General features: G+C 43.2%; 1 protein-coding gene across 3 annotated transcripts in view; it reads left to right on the forward strand.

The window, feature by feature from the left end:
- LOC106611118 (syntaxin-binding protein 6) overlaps positions 1-27479 on the forward strand; it is a 143560-nt gene that overhangs the window by 88415 nt on the left and 27666 nt on the right. For all 3 annotated transcript variants that reach the window (XM_014210983.2, XM_014210985.2, XM_014210986.2), the window contains exons 3-4: positions 26846-26976; positions 27145-27310. In XM_014210983.2, coding sequence (XP_014066458.1) covers positions 26846-26976; positions 27145-27310 — 297 coding nt within the window. The remainder of the gene's footprint in view (positions 1-26845; positions 26977-27144; positions 27311-27479) is intronic.

A 27479-nucleotide genomic window follows, 5' to 3' on the forward strand; every position in this document is an offset into this window, starting at 1 on the left:
ACGGGCTAGCTATTTAGACACCCGGCAAGTTTAGCCTTCACCAAAACCAGATTTACTATTATAAAAGTTTGATTACCTTTTGTTGTCTTCGTCAGAATGCACTCCCAGGACTGCTACTTCAATAACAAATGTTGGTTTGGTCCAAAATAATCCATCGTTATATCCGAATAGCGGCGTTTTGTTCGTGCGTCCCAGACACTATCCGAAATGGTAAATCAGGGTCGCGCGCATGGCGCAATTCATGACAAAGAATTTCTAAATATTCCATTACCGTACTTCGAAGCATGTCAACTGCTGTTTAAAATCAATTTTTATGCAATTTATCTCGTAAAAAAGCAATAATATTCCGACCGGGAATCTCCTTTTCGGCAAACAGAGGAAAAATCACAAAGACGGGGGCAGCCAGGGCACGCGCCTAAGCCCACAGTCCCTTGATCGGCCACTTGAGAAAGGCGATAATGTGTTTCAGCCTGGGGCTGGGATGACGACATTCAGGTTTTTCCCGGGCTCTGAGCGCCCATGGAAGACGTAGGAAGTGTCACGTTAGAGCAGAGATCCTTTGTAAAAGATAGAGATGGCAAAGAAGTTGAAGAAATGGTCAGACAGGCCACTTCCTGTAAAGGAATCTCTCAGGTTTTGACCTGCCATTTGAGTTCTGTTATACTCACAGACACCATTCAAACAGTTTTAGAAACTTTGGAGTGTTTTCTATCCAAAGCCAATAATTATATGCATATTCTAGTTACTGGGCAGGAGTAGTAACCAGATTAAATCGGGTACGTTTTTTATCCAGCCGTGAAAATACTGCCCCCTAGCCATAACAGGTTAATACTTTAAACCTGTTTCAACGTGATAGGAAACATTCCAGATTGTTTAAGAATGATATCAGTTGAATTAAACAAAATAGGTTTGAAATCCAATACCACTGCTTTGACAGATGTTGATTTATCTTGAATCTGGATTTCTTGAGCACTGAATTTGATGGAATATTGCCCAATAGTATGTATTTTTTTCTTATAAGCTGTAATCTGACCTGACTTTGTGTGGAGAGGTCGTTTTGGGGAGAGAGTTATCTGTGCGTAATTCGACCCGCTCTACTACAGCACCATCGATACGTACTACACTGGCTCCGACGCTCATCGGATGTGGCAGGGCTTGCAAACTATTACAGACTACAAAGGGAAGCACAGCCACGAGCTGCCCAGTGACACGAGCCTACCAGACAAGCTAAATGACTTATATGCTCACTTCGAGGCAAGTAACACTGAAACATGCATGAGAGCATCAGCTGTTCTGGAAGACTGTGTGATCACGCACCGATGTGAGTAAGACCTTTAAACAGGTCAACATTCAGACGGATTACCAGGATGTGTACTCCGAGCATGTGCTGACCAACTGGCAATTGTCTTCACTGCCATTTTCAACCTGTCCCTGACTGAGTCTGTAACACCAACATGTTTCAAGCAGACCACCGTAGTCCCTGTGCCCAAGAACACTAAGGTAACCTGCCTAAATGACTACTGCCCTGTAGCACTCACATTTGTAGCCATGAAGTGCTTTGAAAGGCTGGTCATGGCTCACATCAACACAATTATCCCAGAAACCCTAGACCACCATAATTTGCCTACCGCCCAAACAGATCCACAGATGATGCAGTCTCTATTTGCACTCCACACTGCCCTTTCCCACCTGGACAAAAGGAACACCTATGTGAGGATGCTATTCATTGATTACAGCTCAGTGTTCAACACCATAGTGCCCTCAAAGCTCATCACTAAGCTAAGGACCCTGGGACTAAACACTGGTCGATGTTTTGTTGCCTACCCTTACCACCTGGGGGCGGCCTGTCAGGAAGTCCAGGGTCCTTAGCTTAGTGGTGAGCTTTGTGGGCACTATGGTGTTGAACGCTGAGCTGTAGTCAATGAACAGCATTCTCACATAGGTGTTATTTTTGTCCAGGTGGGAAAGGGCAGTGTGGAGTGCGATTGAGATTGCGTCATCTGTGGATCTGTTGGGGTGGTATGTGCGTTGGAGTGGATCTATGGTTTCCAGGATGATGGCATTGATTTGAGCCATGACCAGCCTTTCAGAGCACTTGATGTATACTGACGTGAGTGCTACAGGGCAGTAGTCATTTAGGCAGGTTACCTTTGCTTTCTTGGGAACAGGGACTATGGTGGTCTGCCAGAAAAATGTAGGTATTACAGACTTGGTCAGGGAGAGGTTGAAAATGTCAGTGAAGACACTTGCCAGTTGGTCAGCGCATGCTCTGAGTACACGTCCTGGTAATCTGTGAATGTTGCAATGCCTGCATCCGTACTGGGTCTGCGGTCAAACGACTACCCCTCATCACTGTCAAATTTCCCCTAAAACACTTTAGCGAACAGGCCTTTCTAATCGACCTGGCCGGGGTATCCTCGATTGACATTGACCTCATCCCGTCAGTAGTGGATGCCTGGTTATCCTTTAAATGTGAACCCCTGACACACACCATCTTAAATAAGCATGCTCCATTCAAAAAATGTAGAACCAGGAGTAGATATTGCCCTTGATTCACTCCAGACCTGTCTGCCCTTGACCAGCACAAAAACATCCTGTGGCGTACTGCATTAGCATCGAATAGCTCTTGTGATATGCAACTTTTCAGGGAAGTTAGAAACCGATACACACAGGCAGTTAAGAAAGCTAAGGCTAGCATTTTCAAACAGAAATGTGCATCCTGTAGTACAAACTCAAAAAAGTTGTGGGACACTGTAAAGTCCATGGAGAATAAGAGCACCTCCTCCCAGCTGCCCACTGCACTGAGGCTAGGAAACACTGTCACTACCGATAAATCCACTATAATTGAGAATTTAAATAAGCATTTCTCTACGGCTGACCATGCTTTCCACCTGGCTACCCCTACCCCGGCCAACTGCCTGGCACCCTCCACAGCAACCCGCCCAAGCCCCCACCATTTCTCCTTCGCCCAAATCCAGATAGCTGATGTTCTTAAAGAGCTGCAAAATCTGCACCCCTACAAATCAGCTGGGTTAGACAATCTGGACCCTTTCTTTCTAAAATTATCTACCGAAATTGTTGCAACCCCTATTACTAGCCTGTTCAACTTCTCTTTCGTATCGTCTGAGATTCCCAAAGATTGGAAAGCTGCCACGGTCATCCCCCTCTTCAAAGGGGGAGACACTCTAGGCCCAAACAGCTACAGACCTATATCTATCCGACCCTGCCTTTCTAAGGTCTTCGAAAGCGAAGTTAACAAACAGATTACCGACCATTTCGAATCCCACCGTACCTTCTCCGCTATGCAATCTGGTTTCAGAGCTGGTCATGGGTGCACCTCAGCCACGCTCAAGGTCCTAAACGATATCATAACTGCCATCAATAAGAGACATTACTGTGCAGCCATATTTATCGACCTGGCCAAGTCTTTCGACTCTGTCAATCACCACATTCTTATCGGCAGACTAAACAGCCTTGGTTTCTCAAATGACTGCCTCGCCTGGTTCACCAACTACTTCTCTGATAGAGTTCAGTGTGTCAAATCGGAGGGCCTGTTGTCCGGACCTCTGGCAGTCTCTATGGGGGCGCCACAGCGTTCAATTCTCGGGCCGACTCGCTTCTCTGTATACATCAATGATGTTGCTCTTGCTGCTGGTGATTCTCGGATCCACCTCAATGCAGACGACACCATTCTGTATACTTCTGGCCCTTCTTTGGACACTGTGTTAACTAACCTCCAGACGAGCTACAATGCCATACAACTCTCCTTCCGTGGCCTCCAACTGCTCTTAAATGCAAGTAAAACTAAATGCATGCTCTTCAACCGATCGCTGCCCACACCTGCCCGCCCGCCCGCCCATCATCACTACTCTGGACGGTTCTGACTTAGAATATGTGGACAACTACAAATACCTAGGTGTCTGGTTAGACTGTAAACTCTCCTTCCAGACTCACATTAAGCATCTCCAATCCAAAATGAAATCTAGAATTGGCTTCCTATTTCACAACAAAGCATCCTTCACTCATGCTGCCAAACATACCCTCGTAAAACTGACCATCCTACCGATCATCGGCAATGACTTCGGCAATGTCATTTACAAAATAACCCCCAACACTCTACTCAACAAATTGGATGCAGTCTATCACAATGCCATCCGTTTTGTCACCAAAGACCCATATACTACCCACCACTGCGACCTGTACGCTCTCGTTAGCTGGCCCTCACTTCATACTCGTCGCCAAACCCACTGGCTTCAGGTCATCTACATGTCTCTGATAGGTAAGGCCCCACCTTATCTCAGCTCACTGGTCACCATTGCAGCACCCACCCGTAGCACGCGCTCCAGCAGGTATATCTCTCTGGTCACCCCCAAAGCCAATTTCTCCTTTGGCTGCCTTTCCTTCCAGTTCTCTGCTGCCAATGACTGGAATGAATTGCAAAAATCACTGAAGCTGGAGACTAGCTTTAAGCACCAGCTGTCTGAGCAGCTCACAGATCACTGCACTTGTACATAGCCCATCTGTAAATAGCCCATCCAACTACCTCATCCCCATACTGTATTTATTTATTTATCTTGCTCCTTTGCACCCCTGTATCTCTACTTGCACATTCATCTTCTGCACATCAATCACTCTAGTGTCTAATTGGTATATTGTAATTACTTCGCCACCATGGCCTATTTATTGCCTTAACTCCCTTTTCTTACCTCATTTGCATCCACTGTATATAGATTTTCTTCAACTGTATTATTGACTGTATGTTTTGTTTATTCCATGTGTAACTCTGTGTTGTATGTGTCAAACTGCTTTGCTTTATTCTTGGTCAGGTTGCGGTTGTAAATGAGAACTTTACCTACCTGGCTAAATAAAGGTGAAATAAATCAAATAAAAAATGTTGACCTGTTTAAAGGTCTTGCTCACATCGGCTACCGAGAGCATGATCACACAGTCGTTCAGAACAGCTGGTGCTCTCATGCATTCTTCTTTGTTCTTCCCTCGAGTCGAGCATAAAAGGCATTTAGCCTGTCTGGTAGGCTCGCGTCACTGGGCAGTTCGCAGCTGGATTTCCCTTTGTAGTCTGGAATAGTTTGCAAGCCCTGCCACATTCGACATTTAGGTAGGTGACGATGTTGCCTGTAATCCATGGCTTCTGGTTGGGATATGTACGTACCGTCACTGTGGGGACGACATCGTCGATGCACTTATTGATGAAACCGGTGACTGAGGTGGTATACTCCTCAATGCCATTGGATGAATCGCGGAACATATTTTAGTCTGTCCTAGCAAAACAGTCCTGTAGCATCCGCGTCATCTGACCACTTCCGTATTGAGCGAGTCACTGGTACTTGCTGCTTTAGTTTTTGCTTGTAAGCAGGAATCAGGAGGATAGAATTATGGTCAGATTTTCCAAATGGAGGGCTAGGGAGAACTTTGTACGCATCTCTGTGTGTGCAGTAAAGGTGGTCTAGAGGTTGTTTTTTCTTCTTCTGGTTGCACATGTGACATGCTGGTAAAAATGAGGGAAAACGGATTTAAGTTTTCCTGAATTAAAGTCCTCGGCCACTAGGAGCCCCTCTTCTGGATGAGCATTTTCTTGTTTGCTTATGGCCTTATACAGCTCGTTGAGTGCGGTCTTAGTGCCAGTGCCGGTTTGTGGTGGTAAATAGACTGATATGAAAAATATCTTGTCTACAGATTATCATGAGGTACTCAACCTCAGGCTAGAAATACCTTGAGACCAGCTGTTATTGACAAATAGACACATACCACCACCCTTCGTCTTACCGGACGTAGCTGTTCTGTCCTGCACGGAAAACCCAGCCAACTGTAATTATCCGTGTCGTCATTCAGCCACAACTCGGTGAAACATAAGATATTACAGTTTTTAATGTCCATTGGTAGGACAGTCTCGAATGGAGCTCATCCAGTTTATTCTCCAGTGATTGCACGTTGGCCAATAGAACGAATGGTAGAGGCGGGTTCTCACAAAGCACCCCAATGTCCGCCCCCTGTATTGCTTTATTTTCTTCATGCGAATGACGGGGATTTGAGTCTTGTCTGGGAGCAACATGATATCCTTCGTGTCAGACTCATTCAAGATAAAACCTTTGTCCAGTTCGAAGTGAGTAATCTCTGTTCTGATATCCAGAGGCTCTTTTCAGTCATAAGAGACGGTAGCATCTATGTACAAAATAAGCTACAAACAATGCAACAAAATATCAAAATTGGTTAGGAGCCTGTGAAACTGCAGCCATCCCCTCCGGTGCCATTTTTAGCCCCTTAAACAAGGAGGACACTAGATAACAGAGTTGCCAGGCCCACCCCATTAGAGTCAACAGGACATACGGCTGGGCTGTGTTACTAACAGATCCACAGAGCCTGAAGTGTGAGTGTATTTGCGCATCTGTGTATGAACCTGTACATCGGTGCAATTTCAATGGTTTGTTCTCATTGTTTCATCTTTTATTTTCAGAAACATGACTCCCTCTCTACTAGGGATGGGCATGAGTACTCGAACAAACATCAAAGCTTGATCTTTTACCAGAGATCAGTTTTTGTTTCAAATACTGTAAAACTATTTGGTGGAATGCGCTTTGTGGCTGAAATTGTCTTGAAGACTAAGTTAATTTGCTTTGACTCTAGTGTTCCATTTGTACATGTATATTTATGGGGCACAACAAAAAAGAAGCCAAGCATCACACCGTTCTTTTTCCTAAATTCCCCTCCATGTCTCATTTACTCAATTGTGTTCAGACTGCTCCTTTCACACATGTGTGCTGGGTGTGCACACAAGCTTCCGTTAGTCCTACAGAAAAATATGCCTCTAAAAACGTATCTAACTGATGGGATACACAAGCTACATTCTTTGCCAAATGACGACAGTTTTATAAAAAATTCAAAATGGACTGGTTGATTGAAGTAGGAAAATATGTGTTCCAACAATGAGCTGCAGTTTTGGAATAATTGCATATTTGTGTATAAAATATGTTGGTGCCGTAATTCATCACCATGCAGTGTTCAATGTGGAACTGTTGAAAATTCCAAAGAACAGGCAGAATAAACTAAATTGAATGTCTGTATATCGAAAAGAAGAACGATTTTTGGTTTGTAACCCTGAACTCGCCAAATTGAGCCCTGTTTCAAATGATCACTCTGAGAATAACTGTTCCAGGCACTTATTTCATTTGGAATAATATTCTGTTATTTTATTCTGTTATATTACGTGTTTTGTTTTTTTACTATAAAATAGGTGTGTCTTGACTGTGATAAGGGCTTGGGAAATAAGAGTGTCTTGTCTGCTAAATTAACAAAACAATGCTGCATTTTTGAAGATTGCGTTCCACAATATAATGTAACCAGTTGATATTACAGTTTCAATAAATTCATCTTTAATGACATTTGCTTTTTTATTTACATGGGGAAATACAGCAATTAAGAATTGTTATCTGTAATGATTATTATAAATCAGGCATTTTTGCTGATCTGTTGGCGTATACAGTAGATAAATGCACACATTTTTCCCCCCACTCAAGTACTTGAGTAAAAACAAAGTTAAATGCCCATCCCTACTCTCTAGTAGAGAGATAATGTGGCTTCGCCCCACTCCCTCTGAATCTCCCTCTCTTCTATGTAACCGGTTACAACTCTGAAACCCTTCTCCTATTCTATGCAACAATACCATGCAGAATACTGTTCTCTATCATTGACCTGATCTGTTGGCCCTAAGAAAAAAACAGAACAGTCTCGCTGAGCAGCCCCCTCTTTTTTTTCACAGTCTCACTGATTCCCCTCTGCAGATGAGAACTATATTTGATAGGGGAGTAAGAATATGGTTATTTTGCTTTTGAAAAGCAGCCGTCCAATTGTTCTCTTGGTCTTCTCAAACTCATATTGCACATGAGAGGAGGCCATCTGAAGTGCAAAGCCAGACTTCCTCAGGGTCACAATAAGCTATAGTGGAATGAAACTGCCCACTTGAATCATTATTTTAATCACCCTGCCCCTCCAGCTAAGTACACTACAGCTAAGCGCTTACCTTACCAAGTCTTGGCCCACCTGACTTAAAGCACTTTTACGACTGAGAGGGAGATTTCCCCTGACCTTACAATGATTCCTGTCAGACAAGGCACATTAAGCCTCAATGCAATCTGGCTTGTCGTGGAAATTGCTTTTTCTTGTTTTGTTTCTTTCGGGGATATTATATACATGACAATTTAATAGAGTTAATCTGCTTCCTTTCTTCACTTTGCCTTTTATCTTTTCTCCTTGATTTGGGCTGCCTTTAATCTCTTCTCTCGCTCAACAACTTTGCTCGGCCAAACGTCCCTCATTGCATCGGTTCTACCTCTTCAGGCGTTTTTCAGGCTGTTCTCAGCTCGTCACTCACAACCCCCATCAGCCCTAGCTAACTCCTCAGATGTGTCACCACCTTCATCTCTCATTAACCAGTGATCAGCAATATCTCACTGCGACTATTACAACCTGTCAACGGGAATCAAGATAGATTAACTTCCACCTCGTTCAATAAGGTCCTGTACTCCTCATAATGCATACGGACCTTCTTGTTTTCTTAAGACATCCTACATTCTGGGGCGGAAGGTAGCCTAGTGGTTAGAGCGTTGGACTAGTAACCGAAATGTTGCAAGTTCGAATCCCTGAGCTGACAAGGTACAAATCTGTCGTTCTGCCCCTGAACAAGGCAGTTAACCCACTGTTCCTAGGCCCTCATTGAAAATAAGAATTTGTTCTTAACTGACTTGCCTAGTTAAATAAAGGTTAAAATAAATAAATTCAATTCTACCGCCTCTACTTAGCACCTCTCCCATTGGTTTTACATGGTAGACACACATGATTCTCCAAGCCCTTTAAATCGCTTTAATGTGCCGCCTGTGGCAGAGTGTTTTAATTGGAACGGATTACAGAAGTGACAGGAGGCAAGAGGAGCTGTATTTAAACAGCTCATTTAGGGTGTAAAACGTTCAGTATCACAGGGAGGAAGAGGCTAGAAATGACCTTCAGAACATGGAAGAGTAATAGGCTGGCCTAGCTTAACAAGTAGGATTAGCCTAGTTTAAAATTGATAGCAATAATTTGCCAATGTGATATGCTTAGAACACCCATTGATGATAATAGTGATGAGGGAAAAAAGTGATACAGTTACATGTCGGGATATAATTTTTTTACGATATATCGTGTCATTTTGGCAATTATTAGTTTTGTGCTATTTGTCTGAGCCTTAACCAAAACTCCAGTATTATTCCTTCAAAACCTATTTTTAAATAGGGAGCCAATTTGATTTCAGCACTTTTATTTACATGACTGATCAAAACTTGTTTTCTCATGGTGTAACGGTCGTCATATGAAGGGGCACTGGAGGAAGAGTGCGAGGAGCAGGCACAGGACGTACTGGACTATGGAGGCGCACTGGAGGGAGAGTGCAAGGAGCAGGCACAGGACGTACTGGGCTCTGGTGGCGAACTGGCGACACAGTGCGTAGAACTGGCGCAGGATATACTGGGCCGTGGAGGCGCACTGGAGACCAGGAATGCTGAGCAGGCACACTCCTTGCTGGCTGAGTGCCAACTTTAGCACGACAACGGTGAGGAGCTTGCACCGAGCGCACCGAGCGCACCGGGCTGTGAGTGCGCATGGGTGACACAGTGCGCATCACCGCATAACACGGTGCTTGTTCAGTCAATCGCTCCCCACGGTAAGCATGGGGAGTTGGCTCAGGTCTTAAACCCACCTTAGCCAATCTACCCGTGTGCCTCCCCCAAAAAGTTTTTGAAGCTGCCTCTCGGGGTCCTGTTGCTTTCGTGCTCGTTCCTCCCAGTATCACCATTCCACCCTCGCTGCCTCTATCTCCTGCGGGTGGCGATACTCCCCCGGCCTTGTCCAAGGTCCTGCCCCATCCAGGATCTCTTCCCAGGTCTAGTCCTCTAATCCACACTGCTTGGTCCAATCTTGGTGGGTAGTTCTGTAACGGTCGTCATATGAAGGGGACCAAGGCGCAGCGTGTTGCGTGCTCATCTTTAAGTTTAATGAAAAATCGAACACTTTACAAAATAAACAAAATGACAGCCGACAGTTCTGTCAGGTTACATTTAACAAAACAGAAAACAACTACCCACACAAACCAAGGGAAAAAGGCTGCCTAAGTATGGCTTCCAATCAGAGACAACGATAGACAGCTGCCTCTGATTGGAAACCATACCCAGCCAAAACATAGAAAACAGACACATAGAATGCCCACACCCTGACCTAACTAAACAGAGAAAAAACAGCTCTCTTAGGTCAGAGCGTGACACATGGCTCTCTCTTGTCCATCTGCAGCAGACATATGGTCAGCATATGTCGAACATGGAATCTCAATAAAATCACAGTATTGAATCGCAATACTGTCACGCCTGCTCCCGCTCTCCCTCTCTGGTGCTCGAGGGCGCCACCTTGGTGTCCTGCCCTCAAAATGCATCCACAGGCTGCAGCTCCTCACAGGAACCCAGAGATCTGCTGACATCACCCCCATTCTAGTCTCTCCACTGGCAACCTTCCAATTCAGAATCAACTTCAAAATCCTCCTGTTAGTCTTTAAAAACCGTCATTGCCTCTGGTCCCCAATACCTCAGTGAACTCCACAGCCCCAAACAGCCTTCGCGTTCACTCAGATCATATGATCAAAGACTTCTTGCAGTTCCAAAAACACTCTAAAAACAGTAAGTGACTGAGCATTCTGTCCGAGCATCCCCCCCCAACCTCCGCATGCCCCAGACCACTACTGCCTTTTAAATCTGAGCTCAAAATACTTCTTCAAACTGGCTTTCGCTTAATGTCTTCTATGTTGAGGTGTTTTTAGTTGGTATTATATGTTAGTTTCAAGTTCTATTGTCTTCTCCTTGTCACCTTTATTATTTTGTGTATCTTGGATAGTACTAGACTGCTAGCTATCTTTTAATTTGTCGGCTAAAGTTTTTAGCCCTTTTATTAAAGCATTTTTTTTATTTTAATGCTTGCTTTCATTTTAAAGAACCTTTTGATTTACATCTGTAAATGAAAAGCGCTCTACAAACGGAATTTATTATTACATTATTACATCTCACAGTTCTAGTAAACATGCCCTGACAATCCGTCTTGTGGTGGTGTTGTCATTGTAATGATCATTAGGGTTACCCCATGCGTACACTACACACTCTCAGAGCCATTAGCATCGAGGAATAATTGATGTTGTGCTTGAGGGTAATGGGACGTTACATTCAAAATACATTCAAATATAGCTAGACAAAATTTTTCTAAAAACACCTGAAACTGACTGGAAAGAAAATAGTATGTCCCTATTTTCCTAACCATCTATCAAACTTACTTGAATAACATGTTCTCCTTTTTCTCTCTTCTCTCCTGTTTTAAAAGGGTTTAATATCATCCTCATCCACTCACAGTTGGAGCTGTTCAAATATTGAAAAATATAATTATTTTATCTCTCTTTTACAAACTCACAGGCCTATCTTGTTCTGGGTTGTGTTGTGCCCTGATTTTAAATAACAAAGGGAACATCACTGTCAGAGATGAAAAGGGCATTTTGGTCAGCTTCTGTCAGTTCATCTCCATTTTTACGGATCAGACAGTTCTGTTCCTGTCCACAGCAAAGGCCCTTTCATATTGTGAAAATACTCTCTGGATATATCATTATAGGGGGATTAAAAATAGATAAAATCCATGAAAGACCCTGTCTGGGATTTATCCCGGTCACTGAAATATACCGTGCCTTCAGAAAGTATATCCCCTTGACTTATTCCATATTTTGTTGTGTTACTGCCTGAATTCAAAATGGATTAAATATTTTTTGTCTCTCTCACCCATCTACACACGATACCCCATAATGACAAATTGAAAATATGTTTTTAGATATTTTTGCTAATTTATTGAAAATGAAATACAGAAATATCAAATTTACATAGGTATTTACACTTCTGAGTCAATACTTTGTAGAAGCACCTTTAGCAGTGATTACAGCTGTGAGGCTTCTTGGGTATAAGTCTCTAAGTGCTTTCCACACCTGGATTGTGCAACATTTGCCTATTTATTATTTTTTAAATTCTTCAAGCTCTGTCAAATTGGTTGTTAATCATTGCTAGATAACCATTTTCAAGTCTTGCCGTAGATTTAAGTCAAAATTGTAACTCGGACACTTTCACAAACTTTTTATTTAGGTTATTGTCCTGCTGAAAAGGGAATTCTACCAGTGTCTGGTGGAAAACAGACTGAACCTGTACTTTTTTTATCCTGAAAAAGGCCTTACCAATTACAGCCTTACCCATAACATGATGCAGCCACCACTTTGCTTGTGTTTGGGGCAAATCCAATACTATGTATTCAGGACAAAAAGTGAATTGCAGTATTACTTTAGTGCCTTCTTGCAAACAAGATGTGTTGGAAATGATGTTGGCTGCTAATCTGGTTCAGTTCCATAGGTGGCACTTTGTGCTCTTTTCAAGGGATGGGTCCCAATCTAATAAAGGACCTAGGATCCATGTGTACAGGGGTGGTCTGCCAGTCACTGGGACGATAACCCAACTTGGGATGAGGGGAGGTTTTAGCAGGTGGAATATTGGAGGGCAAGTGGAGGTTTACTTAGTTTCATCTACAGTATGCTTAACAGTGAAAATATCATGGTACAACTACAGTACGTTCGGAAAGTATTTAGAACCTTTGACTTTTTCCACATTTTGTTACGTTACAGCCTTATTCTAAAATGGATAAAATATTTTTTTTCCCTCTTCAATCTACACACAATACCCCATAATGACAAAGCAAAAATAGGTTTTTAGAAATGCGTGAAAATGTATTAAATAAATAACTGATATCACATTTATGTAAGTATTCAGACCATTTACTCAGTATTTTGTTGAGTTTTTGCCCATTCTTCTCTGCAGATCCTCTCAAGCTCTGTCAGGTTGGATGGGGAGCGTCGTTAGATCTCTGCAGAGATGTTCGATCAGACACTGAGCACTTGTTGGCTGCTTTTCCTTCACTCTGCGGTCCAACTCATCCCAAACCATCTCAATTGGGTTGAGGTTGGGTGATTGTGGAGCCCAGGTCATCTGATGCAGCCCTCCATCACTCTCCTTCTTGGTCAAGTAGCCCTTGATGAAATCAAATGTTTTTTGTCACATACACGTGTTTATCAGATGTTATTGCGGGTGTAGCAAAATGCTTGTGCCTCTAGTTTCCGATAGTGCAGTGATATCTAACAAGGTATATCTAATAATTCCACAACAAATACCTAATACACACAGATCTAAGTGAAGGAATATAATTAAGAATATATAAATATATGGACGGGCAATGTTAGAGCGGCATAGACTGAGATATAGTATAGAATACAGTATATACATATGAGATGAGTAATACAAGAGATGTAAACATTATTAAAGTGACATTATTTAAAGTGATTAGTGTTCCATTTATTAAAGTGGCCAATGATTACATGTCTGTGTGTGTAGGCTGCAGCCTCTCTGTGCTAGTGATGGCTGTTTAACAGTCTGATGGCCTTGAGATAGAAGCTGTTTTTCAGTCTCTCGGTCCCAGCTTTGATGGATGATAGCGGGGTGAACGGCAGTGGCTTGGGTGGTTGTTATCCTTGATGATGTTTTTGGCCTTCCTGTGACATCAGGTGCTGTAGGTGTCATGAAGGGCAGGTAGTTTGCCCCCGGTGATGCGTTGTGCAGACCCCACCACCCTCTGAAGAGCCCTGTGGTTGTGGTCAGTGCAGTTGGGGGGGGGGTCTTTCCTGAAGTCCACAATTATCTCCTTTGTTTTGTTGATGTTGCGTGAGAGGTTATTTTCCTGACACTATACTCCGAGCCCTCACTTCCTCCCTGTAGGCTGTCTCATTGTTGTTGGTAATCAAGCCTACTACTGTTGTGTCATCTGTAAAGTTGATGATTGAGTTGGAGGCGTGCATGGCCAAGCAGTCATGGGGGAACAGGGAGTACAGGAGGGGGCTGAGCATGCACCCTTGTGGTGCCCCAGTGTTGAGGATCAGGGAAGTTGAGGTGTTGTTTCCTACTTTCACCACCTGGGGCTGGCCCGTCAGCAAGTCCAGGACCAAATTGCACAGGTCAGGGTTCAGACCCAGGGCCTCGAGCTTAATAATGAGCTTGGAGGGTACTATAGTGTTGAATGCTGAGCTATAGTCAATGAACAGCATTCTTACATAGGTATTCTTCTAGTCCAGATGAGAGGGCAGTGTGCAGTGTGACGGGGATTGCATTGTCTGTGGCAATTATTAGTTTTGTGCTATTTGTCTGAGCCTTAACCAAAACTCCAGTATTATTCCTTCAAAACCTATTTTTAAATAGGGAGCCAATTTGATTTCAGCACTTTTATTTACATGACTGATCAAAACTTGTTTTCTCATGGTGTAACGGTCGTCATATGAAGGGGCACTGGAGGAAGAGTGCGAGGAGCAGGCACAGGACGTACTGGACTATGGAGGCGCACTGGAGGGAGAGTGCAAGGAGCAGGCACAGGACGTACTGGGCTCTGGTGGCGAACTGGCGACACAGTGCGTAGAACTGGCGCAGGATATACTGGGCCGTGGAGGCGCACTGGAGACCAGGAATGCTGAGCAGGCACACTCCTTGCTGGCTGAGTGCCAACTTTAGCACGACAACGGTGAGGAGCTTGCACCGAGCGCACCGAGCGCACCGGGCTGTGAGTGCGCATGGGTGACACAGTGCGCATCACCGCATAACACGGTGCTTGTTCAGTCAATCGCTCCCCACGGTAAGCATGGGGAGTTGGCTCAGGTCTTAAACCCACCTTAGCCAATCTACCCGTGTGCCTCCCCCAAAAAGTTTTTGAAGCTGCCTCTCGGGGTCCTGTTGCTTTCGTGCTCGTTCCTCCCAGTATCACCATTCCACCCTCGCTGCCTCTATCTCCTGCGGGTGGCGATACTCCCCCGGCCTTGTCCAAGGTCCTGCCCCATCCAGGATCTCTTCCCAGGTCCAGTCCTCTAATCCACACTGCTTGGTCCAATCTTGGTGGGTAGTTCTGTAACGGTCGTCATATGAAGGGGACCAAGGCGCAGCGTGTTGCGTGCTCATCTTTAAGTTTAATGAAAAATCGAACACTTTACAAAATAAACAAAATGACAGCCGACAGTTCTGTCAGGTTACATTTAACAAAACAGAAAACAACTACCCACACAAACCAAGGGAAAAAGGCTGCCTAAGTATGGCTTCCAATCAGAGACAACGATAGACAGCTGCCTCTGATTGGAAACCATACCCAGCCAAAACATAGAAAACAGACACATAGAATGCCCACACCCTGACCTAACTAAAAAGAGAAAAAACAGCTCTCTTAGGTCAGAGCGTGACACATGGCTCTCTCTTGTCCATCTGCAGCAGACATATGGTCAGCATATGTCGAACATGGAATCTCAATAAAATCACAGTATTGAATCGCAATACTGTCACGCCTGCTCCCGCTCTCCCTCTCTGGTGCTCGAGGGCGCCACCTTGGTGTCCTGCCCTCAAAATGCATCCACAGGCTGCAGCTCCTCACAGGAACCCAGAGATCTGCTGACATCACCCCCATTCTAGTCTCTCCACTGGCAACCTTCCAATTCAGAATCAACTTCAAAATCCTCCTGTTAGTCTTTAAAAACCGTCATTGCCTCTGGTCCCCAATACCTCAGTGAACTCCACAGCCCCAAACAGCCTTCGCGTTCACTCAGATCATATGATCAAAGACTTCTTGCAGTTCCAAAAACACTCTAAAAACAGTAAGTGACTGAGCATTCTGTCCGAGCATCCCCCCCCAACCTCCGCATGCCCCAGACCACTACTGCCTTTTAAATCTGAGCTCAAAATACTTCTTCAAACTGGCTTTCGCTTAATGTCTTCTATGTTGAGGTGTTTTTAGTTGGTATTATATGTTAGTTTCAAGTTCTATTGTCTTCTCCTTGTCACCTTTATTATTTTGTGTATCTTGGATAGTACTAGACTGCTAGCTATCTTTTAATTTGTCGGCTAAAGTTTTTAGCCCTTTTATTAAAGCATTTTTTTTATTTTAATGCTTGCTTTCATTTTAAAGAACCTTTTGATTTACATCTGTAAATGAAAAGCGCTCTACAAACGGAATTTATTATTACATTATTACATCTCACAGTTCTAGTAAACATGCCCTGACAATCCGTCTTGTGGTGGTGTTGTCATTGTAATGATCATTAGGGTTACCCCATGCGTACACTACACACTCTCAGAGCCATTAGCATCGAGGAATAATTGATGTTGTGCTTGAGGGTAATGGGACGTTACATTCAAAATACATTCAAATATAGCTAGACAAAAATTGTCTAAAAACACCTGAAACTGACTGGAAAGAAAATAGTATGTCCCTATTTTCCTAACCATCTATCAAACTTACTTGAATAACATGTTCTCCTTTTTCTCTCTTCTCTCCTGTTTTAAAAGGGTTTAATATCATCCTCATCCACTCACAGTTGGAGCTGTTCAAATATTGAAAAATATAATTATTTTATCTCTCTTTTACAAACTCACAGGCCTATCTTGTTCTGGGTTGTGTTGTGCCCTGATTTTAAATAACAAAGGGAACATCACTGTCAGAGATGAAAAGGGCATTTTGGTCAGCTTCTGTCAGTTCATCTCCATTTTTACGGATCAGACAGTTCTGTTCCTGTCCACAGCAAAGGCCCTTTCATATTGTGAAAATACTCTCTGGATATATCATTATAGGGGGATTAAAAATAGATAAAATCCATGAAAGACCCTGTCTGGGATTTATCCCGGTCACTGAAATATACCGTGCCTTCAGAAAGTATATCCCCTTGACTTATTCCATATTTTGTTGTGTTACTGCCTGAATTCAAAATGGATTAAATATTTTTTGTCTCTCTCACCCATCTACACACGATACCCCATAATGACAAATTGAAAATATGTTTTTAGATATTTTTGCTAATTTATTGAAAATGAAATACAGAAATATCAAATTTACATAGGTATTTACACTTCTGAGTCAATACTTTGTAGAAGCACCTTTAGCAGTGATTACAGCTGTGAGGCTTCTTGGGTATAAGTCTCTAAGTGCTTTCCACACCTGGATTGTGCAACATTTGCCTATTTATTATTTTTTAAATTCTTCACGCTCTGTCAAATTGGTTGTTAATCATTGCTAGATAACCATTTTCAAGTCTTGCCGTAGATTTAAGTCAAAATTGTAACTCGGACACTTTCATAAACTTTTTATTTAGGTTATTGTCCTGCTGAAAAGGGAATTCTACCAGTGTCTGGTGGAAAACAGACTGAACCTGTACTTTTTTTATCCTGAAAAAGGCCTTACCAATTACAGCCTTACCCATAACATGATGCAGCCACCACTTTGCTTGTGTTTGGGGCAAATCCAATACTATGTATTCAGGACAAAAAGTGAATTGCAGTATTACTTTAGTGCCTTCTTGCAAACAAGATGTGTTGGAAATGATGTTGGCTGCTAATCTGGTTCAGTTCCATAGGTGGCACTTTGTGCTCTTTTCAAGGGATGGGTCCCAATCTAATAAAGGACCTAGGATCCATGTGTACAGGGGTGGTCTGCCAGTCACTGGGACGATAACCCAACTTGGGATGAGGGGAGGTTTTAGCAGGTGGAATATTGGAGGGCAAGTGGAGGTTTACTTAGTTTCATCTACAGTATGCTTAACAGTGAAAATATCATGGTACAACTACAGTACATTCGGAAAGTATTTAGAACCTTTGACTTTTTCCACATTTTGTTACGTTACAGCCTTATTCTAAAATGGATAAAATATTTTTTTTCCCTCTTCAATCTACACACAATACCCCATAATGACAAAGCAAAAATAGGTTTTTAGAAATGCGTGAAAATGTATTAAATAAATAACTGATATCACATTTATGTAAGTATTCAGACCATTTACTCAGTATTTTGTTGAGTTTTTGCCCATTCTTCTCTGCAGATCCTCTCAAGCTCTGTCAGGTTGGATGGGGAGCGTCGTTAGATCTCTGCAGAGATGTTCGATCAGACACTGAGCACTTGTTGGCTGCTTTTCCTTCACTCTGCGGTCCAACTCATCCCAAACCATCTCAATTGGGTTGAGGTTGGGTGATTGTGGAGCCCAGGTCATCTGATGCAGCCCTCCATCACTCTCCTTCTTGGTCAAGTAGCCCTTGATGAAATCAAATGTTTTTTGTCACATACACGTGTTTATCAGATGTTATTGCGGGTGTAGCAAAATGCTTGTGCCTCTAGTTTCCGATAGTGCAGTGATATCTAACAAGGTATATCTAATAATTCCACAACAAATACCTAATACACACAGATCTAAGTGAAGGAATATAATTAAGAATATATAAATATATGGACGGGCAATGTTAGAGCGGCATAGACTGAGATATAGTATAGAATACAGTATATACATATGAGATGAGTAATACAAGAGATGTAAACATTATTAAAGTGACATTATTTAAAGTGATTAGTGTTCCATTTATTAAAGTGGCCAATGATTACATGTCTGTGTGTGTAGGCTGCAGCCTCTCTGTGCTAGTGATGGCTGTTTAACAGTCTGATGGCCTTGAGATAGAAGCTGTTTTTCAGTCTCTCGGTCCCAGCTTTGATGGATGATAGCGGGGTGAACGGCAGTGGCTTGGGTGGTTGTTATCCTTGATGATGTTTTTGGCCTTCCTGTGACATCAGGTGCTGTAGGTGTCATGAAGGGCAGGTAGTTTGCCCCCGGTGATGCGTTGTGCAGACCCCACCACCCTCTGAAGAGCCCTGTGGTTGTGGTCAGTGCAGTTGGGGGGGGGTCTTTCCTGAAGTCCACAATTATCTCCTTTGTTTTGTTGATGTTGCGTGAGAGGTTATTTTCCTGACACTATACTCCGAGCCCTCACTTCCTCCCTGTAGGCTGTCTCATTGTTGTTGGTAATCAAGCCTACTACTGTTGTGTCATCTGTAAAGTTGATGATTGAGTTGGAGGCGTGCATGGCCAAGCAGTCATGGGGGAACAGGGAGTACAGGAGGGGGCTGAGCATGCACCTTTTTGGGCGGTAAGCTAATTGGAGTAGGTCTAGGGTAACAGTTTAGGTGGACCTGATATGATCCTTGTCTCGCAAAGCACTTCATGATGACAGAAGCGAGTGCTACGGGGCGATAGTAATTTTGTTCAGTTACCTTTGCCGCCTTTGGTACAGAAACACTGGTGGCCATCTTGAAGCATGTGGGGACAACAGACTGGGATAGGGAGAGATTGAATATGTCCGTAAACACACCAGCCAGCTGGTCTGCGCATGCTCTGAGGATGCGGCTAGGGATGCCATCTGGGCCGGCAGCCCTGCGAGGATTAATATTTCAAAATGGCTTACTCACATCGGCCACGGAGAATGAGAGCCCACAGTCCTTGGTAGGTGGCCGCGTCGGTGGCACTGTGTTATCCTCAAAGCGGGAAAAGAACGTGTTTAGCTTCTCTGGGAGCAAGGCGTCGGTGTCCGCGGCGTAGCTGGTTTTCCTTTTGTATTCCGTGATTGTCTGTAGACCCTGCCACATACATCTCGTGTCGAGCCGTTGAATTGTGACTCCACTTTGTCTCTATACTAATGTTTCGCCTGTTTAATTGCCTTATGGAGTAAATGACCACACTGTTTGTATTCTGCCATATTCCCAGTCACAGCCTGGAGGTGTGTTGAGTCATTGTCCTGTTTAAAAACAAATGATAGTTCCCACTAAGCGCAAACCAGCAGAATGCTGTGGTAGCCATGCTGGTTAAGTGTGCCTTGAATTCTAAATAAATCACCGACAGTGTCACCAGCAAAGCACCTCAACACCATCACACCACCTCTTCCATGCTTCACCGTTGGAACTACACATGCGGAATCATCTGTTGACCTACTCTGCATCTCACAAAGACAGCTGGAACCAAAAATCTAAAAATTGGACTCATCAAACCAAAGGAGAGATTTCCACCGGTCTAATGTCCATTGCTCGTGTTTCTTGGCCCAAGCAAGTCTCTTCGTCTTATTGGTGTCCTTTAATAGTGGTTTCTTTGCAGTTATTCAACCATGAAGGCCTGATTCACGCAGTCTCCTCTGAACAGTTGATGTTGAGATGTGTCTGTTACTTGAACTCTTTGAAGCATTTATTTGGGCTGCAATTTCTGAGGCTGGTAAGGCTCTAATGAACTTATCCTCTGCAGCAGAGGTAACTCTGGGTCTTCCTTTCCTGTGGCGGTCCTCATGAGAGCCAGTTTCATCATAGCGCTTGATGTCACTACACAACTGATTGGCTCAAATGCATTAAGAAGGAAAGAAATTCCACATATGAACTTTTAACAAGGCACACCTGTTAATTAAAATGCATTCCAGGTGACTACCTCATAAAGCTGGTTGAGAGAATGCCAAGTGTGTGCAAAGCTGTCTGCCTTATGTTATTTCGTAGTTTTGATGTCTTCACTATTACATTATTCTACAAGGTAGAAAATTGTAAAAAATTAAGAAAAACCCTTGAATGAGTGAATTTTTCCAAAATGTTGACTGGTACTGTATATTGATGCTTAAATATACTGACCAAGTGAGATATATGTGGTGGAGACTCAATCAAGCTAGTCATCTTGACTTCTTTCACTTAAAAAGTGTTGATAGGGGACAGAATGCCGTCGGACCATCAAATTATTGGCATACACATTAATCTTACAGAATTTCCATGTGGGCCAGTATATTGTAAATTGAATCAAAGCCTAATGGATGACAACTAGTTTTTAACCAAGAAATAATGATTTATTGTTCACTCTTCCTACATAACATAGGTACAGCAGATCCCCTTATTGTATGGGACACTTTCAAATTTTCCTTTAGAGGACATGCAATTCAATACTCATCTTTAAAAGAAAAACCATTTAGGTCCAAATAGTTCTTATTTACAAAGCAAATAGAGGAACTAACAGTACAGATAGATAGCAATATAAACTGTACCATAGAGGCACAGAATAAGTTAAAGGAAAAACCAAATGAACTGGAGGAATTTATTCAAGAAAGAGCAAGTGTAATATATTAGAGAGAGCGGTTTTAGATGGGCTGTTCCAGCATTATAATAACAAGTTAGAGCATGGTGAAGACAGCTCCACTTCCCTGACTCAGAACCCAGTCAGTTCGATTGTTCGTTTACCCCTGTTTGGACATGGATTCAAGGGCAGCAAGAGAGCTTTTTGAGTCTTCAAAACATTAGCCTACTTTTAAGCTGTGTTTGGACATACAGCTTTTTGAAAATCATTTGACCACAGTGTTTCTGAATGTTAACTTTTTAATTCTGTTAACAAGCCTTCAAGAACCTGGGTTGGTGCCAAGTAAGCAAACTCTATGCAGAATTTAGCTTAACATGCAATTCAAATCCAAAGATGGCCTCCTGGGTATTTTGTCATTCGTATATAGTGAACCCTGCTCTACATTAATGCCCTGGGGGTTAAGTTGCAAACCCCCCCTCCCCTCCTAACATTATTACATGTCATCAGAGACCTTGGCTCCATTGTCAAAGTAAACTAAACAAAACATTGTGATAAAACAAATGTCTCCTAAAGGTGGTTCATGTTATCATGATTATGTTCTCATTCACTTGAGACTCGAGTGTTCCACCAGATAATTCATATTTGAGATAAGGGTTTTTACAAACAATCATGAAACTCAGAGTGAATTGAACAGCACGCAACTCAGACTTCCATGTAAATCATGAATTGATGTCAATGGCAGACTTTCAGTCATTTTCAGTGAGAAACCTTCCAAATACCATTCAACCATCATGGAGACACAGCCAAAGGTATTCAATGTGTAAGGCCAAATGTCAAACCAAAGTCAATGTGAGAGAAAGCACCAAGTGGGAGTTCCTATTTTCTCACATGCTCTTGCTAATGACACGATCTAATTCCCTCCAGTGGGTCAGGGGCTTATTGTTCCTAGCTGTGTACAGTCCTGTGGCCAGAAGGAAACTCATCTACCATACGCAGACAGGGGACACGAGAGGGAAATTTCCCAGACTTAGCTTACGCTTAAGGGAAATATTGTTGTGGTTGCTGAGATGGCAACAGGAGTGACGTTACTAATGCTAGCGAAAACATACATTGCCAAGATGCACAAATAATCATGTGAGAAGTGTGCAGGTTTGAGATTTTGAATACCGCTTCACTACAATTCCCATTGTATGAGGATAGCTAAGAAAACATTTCATTGGAACAACATTTGAATTTAAATAAACAGAGCCTTAGAAAACGAATATGATCCAAGGTAATCTACAGTAGGCCATTCCAAATTGTTAGCTTATGGATGGATAATGAGAGTTCTGATCCAGCCTATGACAATGAAGGTTTGTTGAATGTGATGGACCACCCACAAGTGTGACCAAGACTGATAATATTACAACTCCGTTGCATAACACTACAGAGTCCTTATGTTAACAACCTACATCATGAAGGACTTCCTACAGTATCTCACCTCAGTAATTTGGTGTAAAGTAAAAGAAGAAATGGACTTAAAGGAGTCCACATCGAGATGCAAAAAAACATCTGAATGGTACAGGGCAGTTTTGATTACACATTACTGCCCACGGGACTGAGTTGGACCCAATATTTTCTCCTTACATGCACACGCCACTGTAGGAGGTTCTGAAACAGCATGATTACCCCTCATGCTTGGATCCGCTTCAGAACTCAAAATCACTCCACATTTTGTGCATGAACACACTTCTGTAGCTCTGAATTTGTTAACCCTCTTTCCATGAAGCACAAAGGTAGACGAGGAAAATAAAGTGCTTGTCAGGCTTGGAAGATGAAAGGGATTTTTGATTTGCACTGTTTGACTCTTTCTCTCGCACACTCTCTTTCTCCTACTCTATACGATGAATTTCAAAAGCATTCGCCGGACCAGGTGGGTGAGACCCTCTTGAGAAATCAGACCCTTCAGTCTCCCAGTCAGATCTGCTTTCCAGAGTGCCACTTTGGAGAGAGAGAGAGGGTTACCATGGTAATCCAATATGCATGGTACCAAAACATCACCTGATTTCACTGGAGAGTTGCTGTCTGTTGCTGCTTCATTTAGGGACAAGCAAGCTGAAGTCGTTTACAAATGAAAAGGCTTGCAGGTTGGATCAAACAACACTGCATCATCTGTCAACGTGCCCTTGAGCAGGGCGTTGACCCTGGTTGCTTCTGTGTGTCGCTCTGGGTGGGAGGCTGTTAGATGACTAATGTGATGTAGTTGTTGAGAGGCTTCACTGCAAGTATATTGTATGTTTTCAATATTTTTTTTAAAATACAAAAAAATAAACACTTTGTCCTCTACATCCCTCCAGATCGCATCGTAATGGTGAAACTTTATTAATGGTCAAAGTAGTGAGGAGAAAGCAGGAGAACTGTACATGGTCGTCACGCTTGGCTGAAGGACTGGGTTTGCAGTAGTGGAGGGATATATACTCAAATGTGTATGCACAGAGAAGAGCTGTGGCGGTCAGGGAATTTTGGATGATAGTAATTAGCCAGCCAAATGACCATGGTCAGCGTAATAACCGTTTGAATAGAACATTTTCTCTTCCGCACCTGCCTGCATGTGTTGCCATAGAAATATAATTAATTATTTCTGTGTGTGCTGCTGCTGCAGGTAGGCGGACATTGCTTAGACAACCTAAGACTCTTTGGAACAACACCTTGCTTGTTGCAGCAAGGAGAAACAACGTTTCATCACGTTGTTAAGAGTTCATGTTACAGTAGAAGTGGACTCAACTGCACAAATGCCCGACCGCCCCATCTTCAGTCAGCTGTTCTTTCCACAATATGCACTATATATACAAAAGTGGACACCCCATGAAATTAGTGGATTTCGCTATTTCAGCCACACCCGTTGCTGACAGGTGTATAAAATCGAGCACACAGCCATGCAATCTCCGTAGATAAACATTGGCAGTAGAATTGCCTTACTGAAGAGCTCAGTGACTTTCAATGTGGCACCGTCATAGGATGCCACCATTCTAACAAGTCAGTTCGTCAAATATCTGCACTGATAGTGCTGCCCCGGTCAGCTGTAAGTGCTGTTATTGTGAAGTGGAAACGTCTAGGAGCAACAACGGCTAAGCTTGAAGTGGTAGACCACACAAGCTCACAGAACGGGACCGCCAAGTGATGAAGCGCTTATTGTGTAAAAAATCGTCTGTCCTCGGTTGCAACACTCGCTACCGAGTTCCAAACCGCCTCTGGAAGCAATTTCAGCACAAGAACTGTTCGTCGGAAGCTTTATGAAATGGGTTTTCATGGCCGAGCAGACGCACACAAGCCAGAGATCACCATGCGCAAAGTCGGCTGGAGTGGAGTCACGCTTCACCATCTGGCAGTCCAACAGACGAATCTTGGTTTGGCAGATGCCAGGAGAACGCTACCTGCCTCAGTGAACAGTGGCAACTATAAAGTTTGGTGGAGGAGAAATAATGGTCTGGGGCTGCTTTTCATGGTTCGGGCTAGGCCCCTTAGTTCCAGTGAAGGGAAATATTAACGCTACAGCATACAACGACATCCCAGACGATTCTGTGCTTCCAACTTTGTGGCAACAGTTTGGAGAAGGCTCTTTCCCGTTTCAGCATGACAATTCCCCTGTGCACAAAGCGAGGTCCATACAGAAATGCTTTGTTAAGATCAGAAGAACTTAACTGGCCAGCACAGAGCCCTGACCTCAACTCCATCGAACACCTTTGGGATGAATTGGATTGACCTAATCGCCCAACATCATTGCCCGACTTCACTAATGCTTTTGTGACTGAATGGAATAAAGTCCCCTCAGCAATGTTCCAACATTTAGTGGAAAGCCTTCTCAGAAGAGTGGAGGCTGTTATTGCAGCAAAGGGGGGACCAACTCCATATTAATGCCCATTATTTTGGAATGAGATGTTTGACGAGCAGATGTCCACATACCTTTGGCCATGTAGTGTAAGTCTGCCATTTCAGCTTAACTCCAGTACCTTGTCTTTTAGAGCGCTTACTTTACTTTCAGCTCCATTTATTTATTCCTCTTCATTTCTGTGTACAGTTTGAGATTGTCCTCTGATCAGCAAGCAGCTCACACTTTTAATTTTGTTTTGGGGCATCAGTGCCAAAGAGTCAGGAGGGCTGGTGGCCTGGTGGTTGGGAGCTTGGGCCGGTGGCAGATAGGTCGCTGGTTTGGATCCCTGTTTTTGACCTTGTGTGAGATCTGTCAATTTGGTTGCTTCTGTGGGTCACTCTTGGTGAGAGTTTGTTAGATAACTGAATGGGATGTAGATGTTGAGCAGCTTCATTGCAAGTAGATTGTATGTTTTAATATTCAGTAATAATGAAGAAAAAAAAAAAAAAAAATAATATATATATATATATATATATATATATATATATAAAAAGAACTCCAAGCGGGCTGTCATGTGCCTTTACTGAGGAGGTCTGTCCACTCTACCATAAAGGCCTGATAGGTGGAGTGCTGCAGAGATGGTTGTCCTTCTGGAAGGTTCTCCCATCTCCACAGAGGAACTCTGGAGCTCTGTCAGAGTGACAATCGGGTTCTTGGTCACCTTCCTGACCAAGGCCCCTCTCCCCCATTGCTCAGTTTGGCAGGGCGGCCAGCTCTAGGAAGAGTCTTGGTGGTTCCAAACTATTTAAGAATGATGGAGCCCCTGTGTTCTTGGGGACTTTCAGTGATGCAGAAATGTTTTGGTACCCTTCCCCAGATCTGTGCCTCGACACAATCATGTCTCAGACCTCTACGGACAATTCCTTCAACCTCATGGCTTGGTTTTTGCTCTGGTTTTTGCTCTGGTTTTTGCCTGGTGCTTGGGCTTGCAAAAACAACAAAGAAGCACGTTGGCCCTTCCGTAAGATATCTGGCCGCTTGGATCCAGCTATGCACGCATGCAGTGGTCCGGACACATGACGGAACTCTGAGCAGGATGATCTGTAAACACAGAGCTTTGATCCCTGGAAAGAGTCACATCTGGAATGTAGGGGGGTGAGGGGAATAGCCCAGGACATTGTGGTGGTGTCCCAGGGCAGGATATGGATACGGGATAGTTGGCCCAGGCCCATACCATGAGTGAGTTCCTCTTTGGCTCAACCACATCTGAGTTGATTTATACTTTCCCTCTTTCTCTAGATAGTCCTTTAAGAGAAGATTATCTACCACAAGGTTTTAGGCATTTTTGATATCCACTTTAATTTAGTCGACATCGGACTGGAAGCAATATATCACTTTATCAAGAAAAATTATTTAGCTTTTTTTTGGTGCAAATTTCATCTGGCGAAGTGTAAAAGGTGTCATCAATCTATAACCGCAGACGCTGACAAGACCAATTAGGTCAGCTTTTTATTTTCTTGGAGTTACACTGCAGCTTATCATACTGTCAGACACTGTGTGGTTGGGTTAAAGAGGATAGCTCCCATTGGAAGTAAATTAAAGATAAGAGGACATATTTTGACTGGGTAACCTATGATAATGTCAAAGGCCCGGCCACAAGAATGCCCAGTCCACATTAGGCAGGGCTTTCTCTCAGGAAAAAAAGTGCTTGTTGTTATATTCTATTACTTTTCCTGATAAGCCTATGCTGTTTTTGGCACAAGCAGCCAATGGCTATTGTTAAGGAACTATAGTCTGTATTCCTGAACACAGCTGCTATGGACTAAACTTGTCACTCAATCTGTCCAAAACGGCACCTTTTTAGGAACATTTGGTATCTAACTTTATTCCATCAACAGCCTACTTTCTCCATTAAATATTACTTTTATCCTAAATATTACATTATTTTCTATCCACAGTGACGAATAAGAAGCCGTCCCATGTGTCCATCACCAAGGTGAAGCAGTTCCAGGGCTCCTTGTCCTTCAGTAAGAGGTCAATGTGGACCATCGACCAGCTGAGACAGGTCAACGGCTGTGACCCCAACAGAGTGAGTTTACAGTACACTGAACTTCTATCTCCAGGGATTCATTTTTCCTGACCACATGACCTGACTGTTTCAGCAGGACAAATTCCAAATCACCCCCTAGAGACTGGTTCATGCGTGCAGTCTTTTTCTATCTCTCTTTGTTTCTATCATTCTGTCTCTTTTTCCAAGGACTGTCCGGAGTTTGACTTGGCGTTCGACAATGCCTTTGACCAGTGGGTGGCTGGTTCGGCCGGCGAGAAGTGCACCTTTATCCAGATCCTCCACCACACCTGCCAGCGCTACAGCTCTCAGAGCAAGCCAGAGTTTGTCAACTGTCAGCCCAAACTGCTGGGAGGTAAGAGACATACAGTGACAAGACACACCATCTCTCTCTCGTGCTCTCTCTCGCTTTCGCTATCTGTATGAAAGTGTCAGAGCTAGTGTTCTCACTCAAAGGTTTGTGGACTGGTTTTTCGACTTCTAAAAAGGAAAACTTGCATTTTAAGGCATCCTACTGGAAAGTA

The sequence above is a fragment of the Salmo salar genome, chromosome ssa09, assembly GCF_905237065.1.
Source record: "Salmo salar chromosome ssa09, Ssal_v3.1, whole genome shotgun sequence".
NCBI classification, from domain to species: Eukaryota; Metazoa; Chordata; class Actinopteri; order Salmoniformes; family Salmonidae; genus Salmo; species Salmo salar.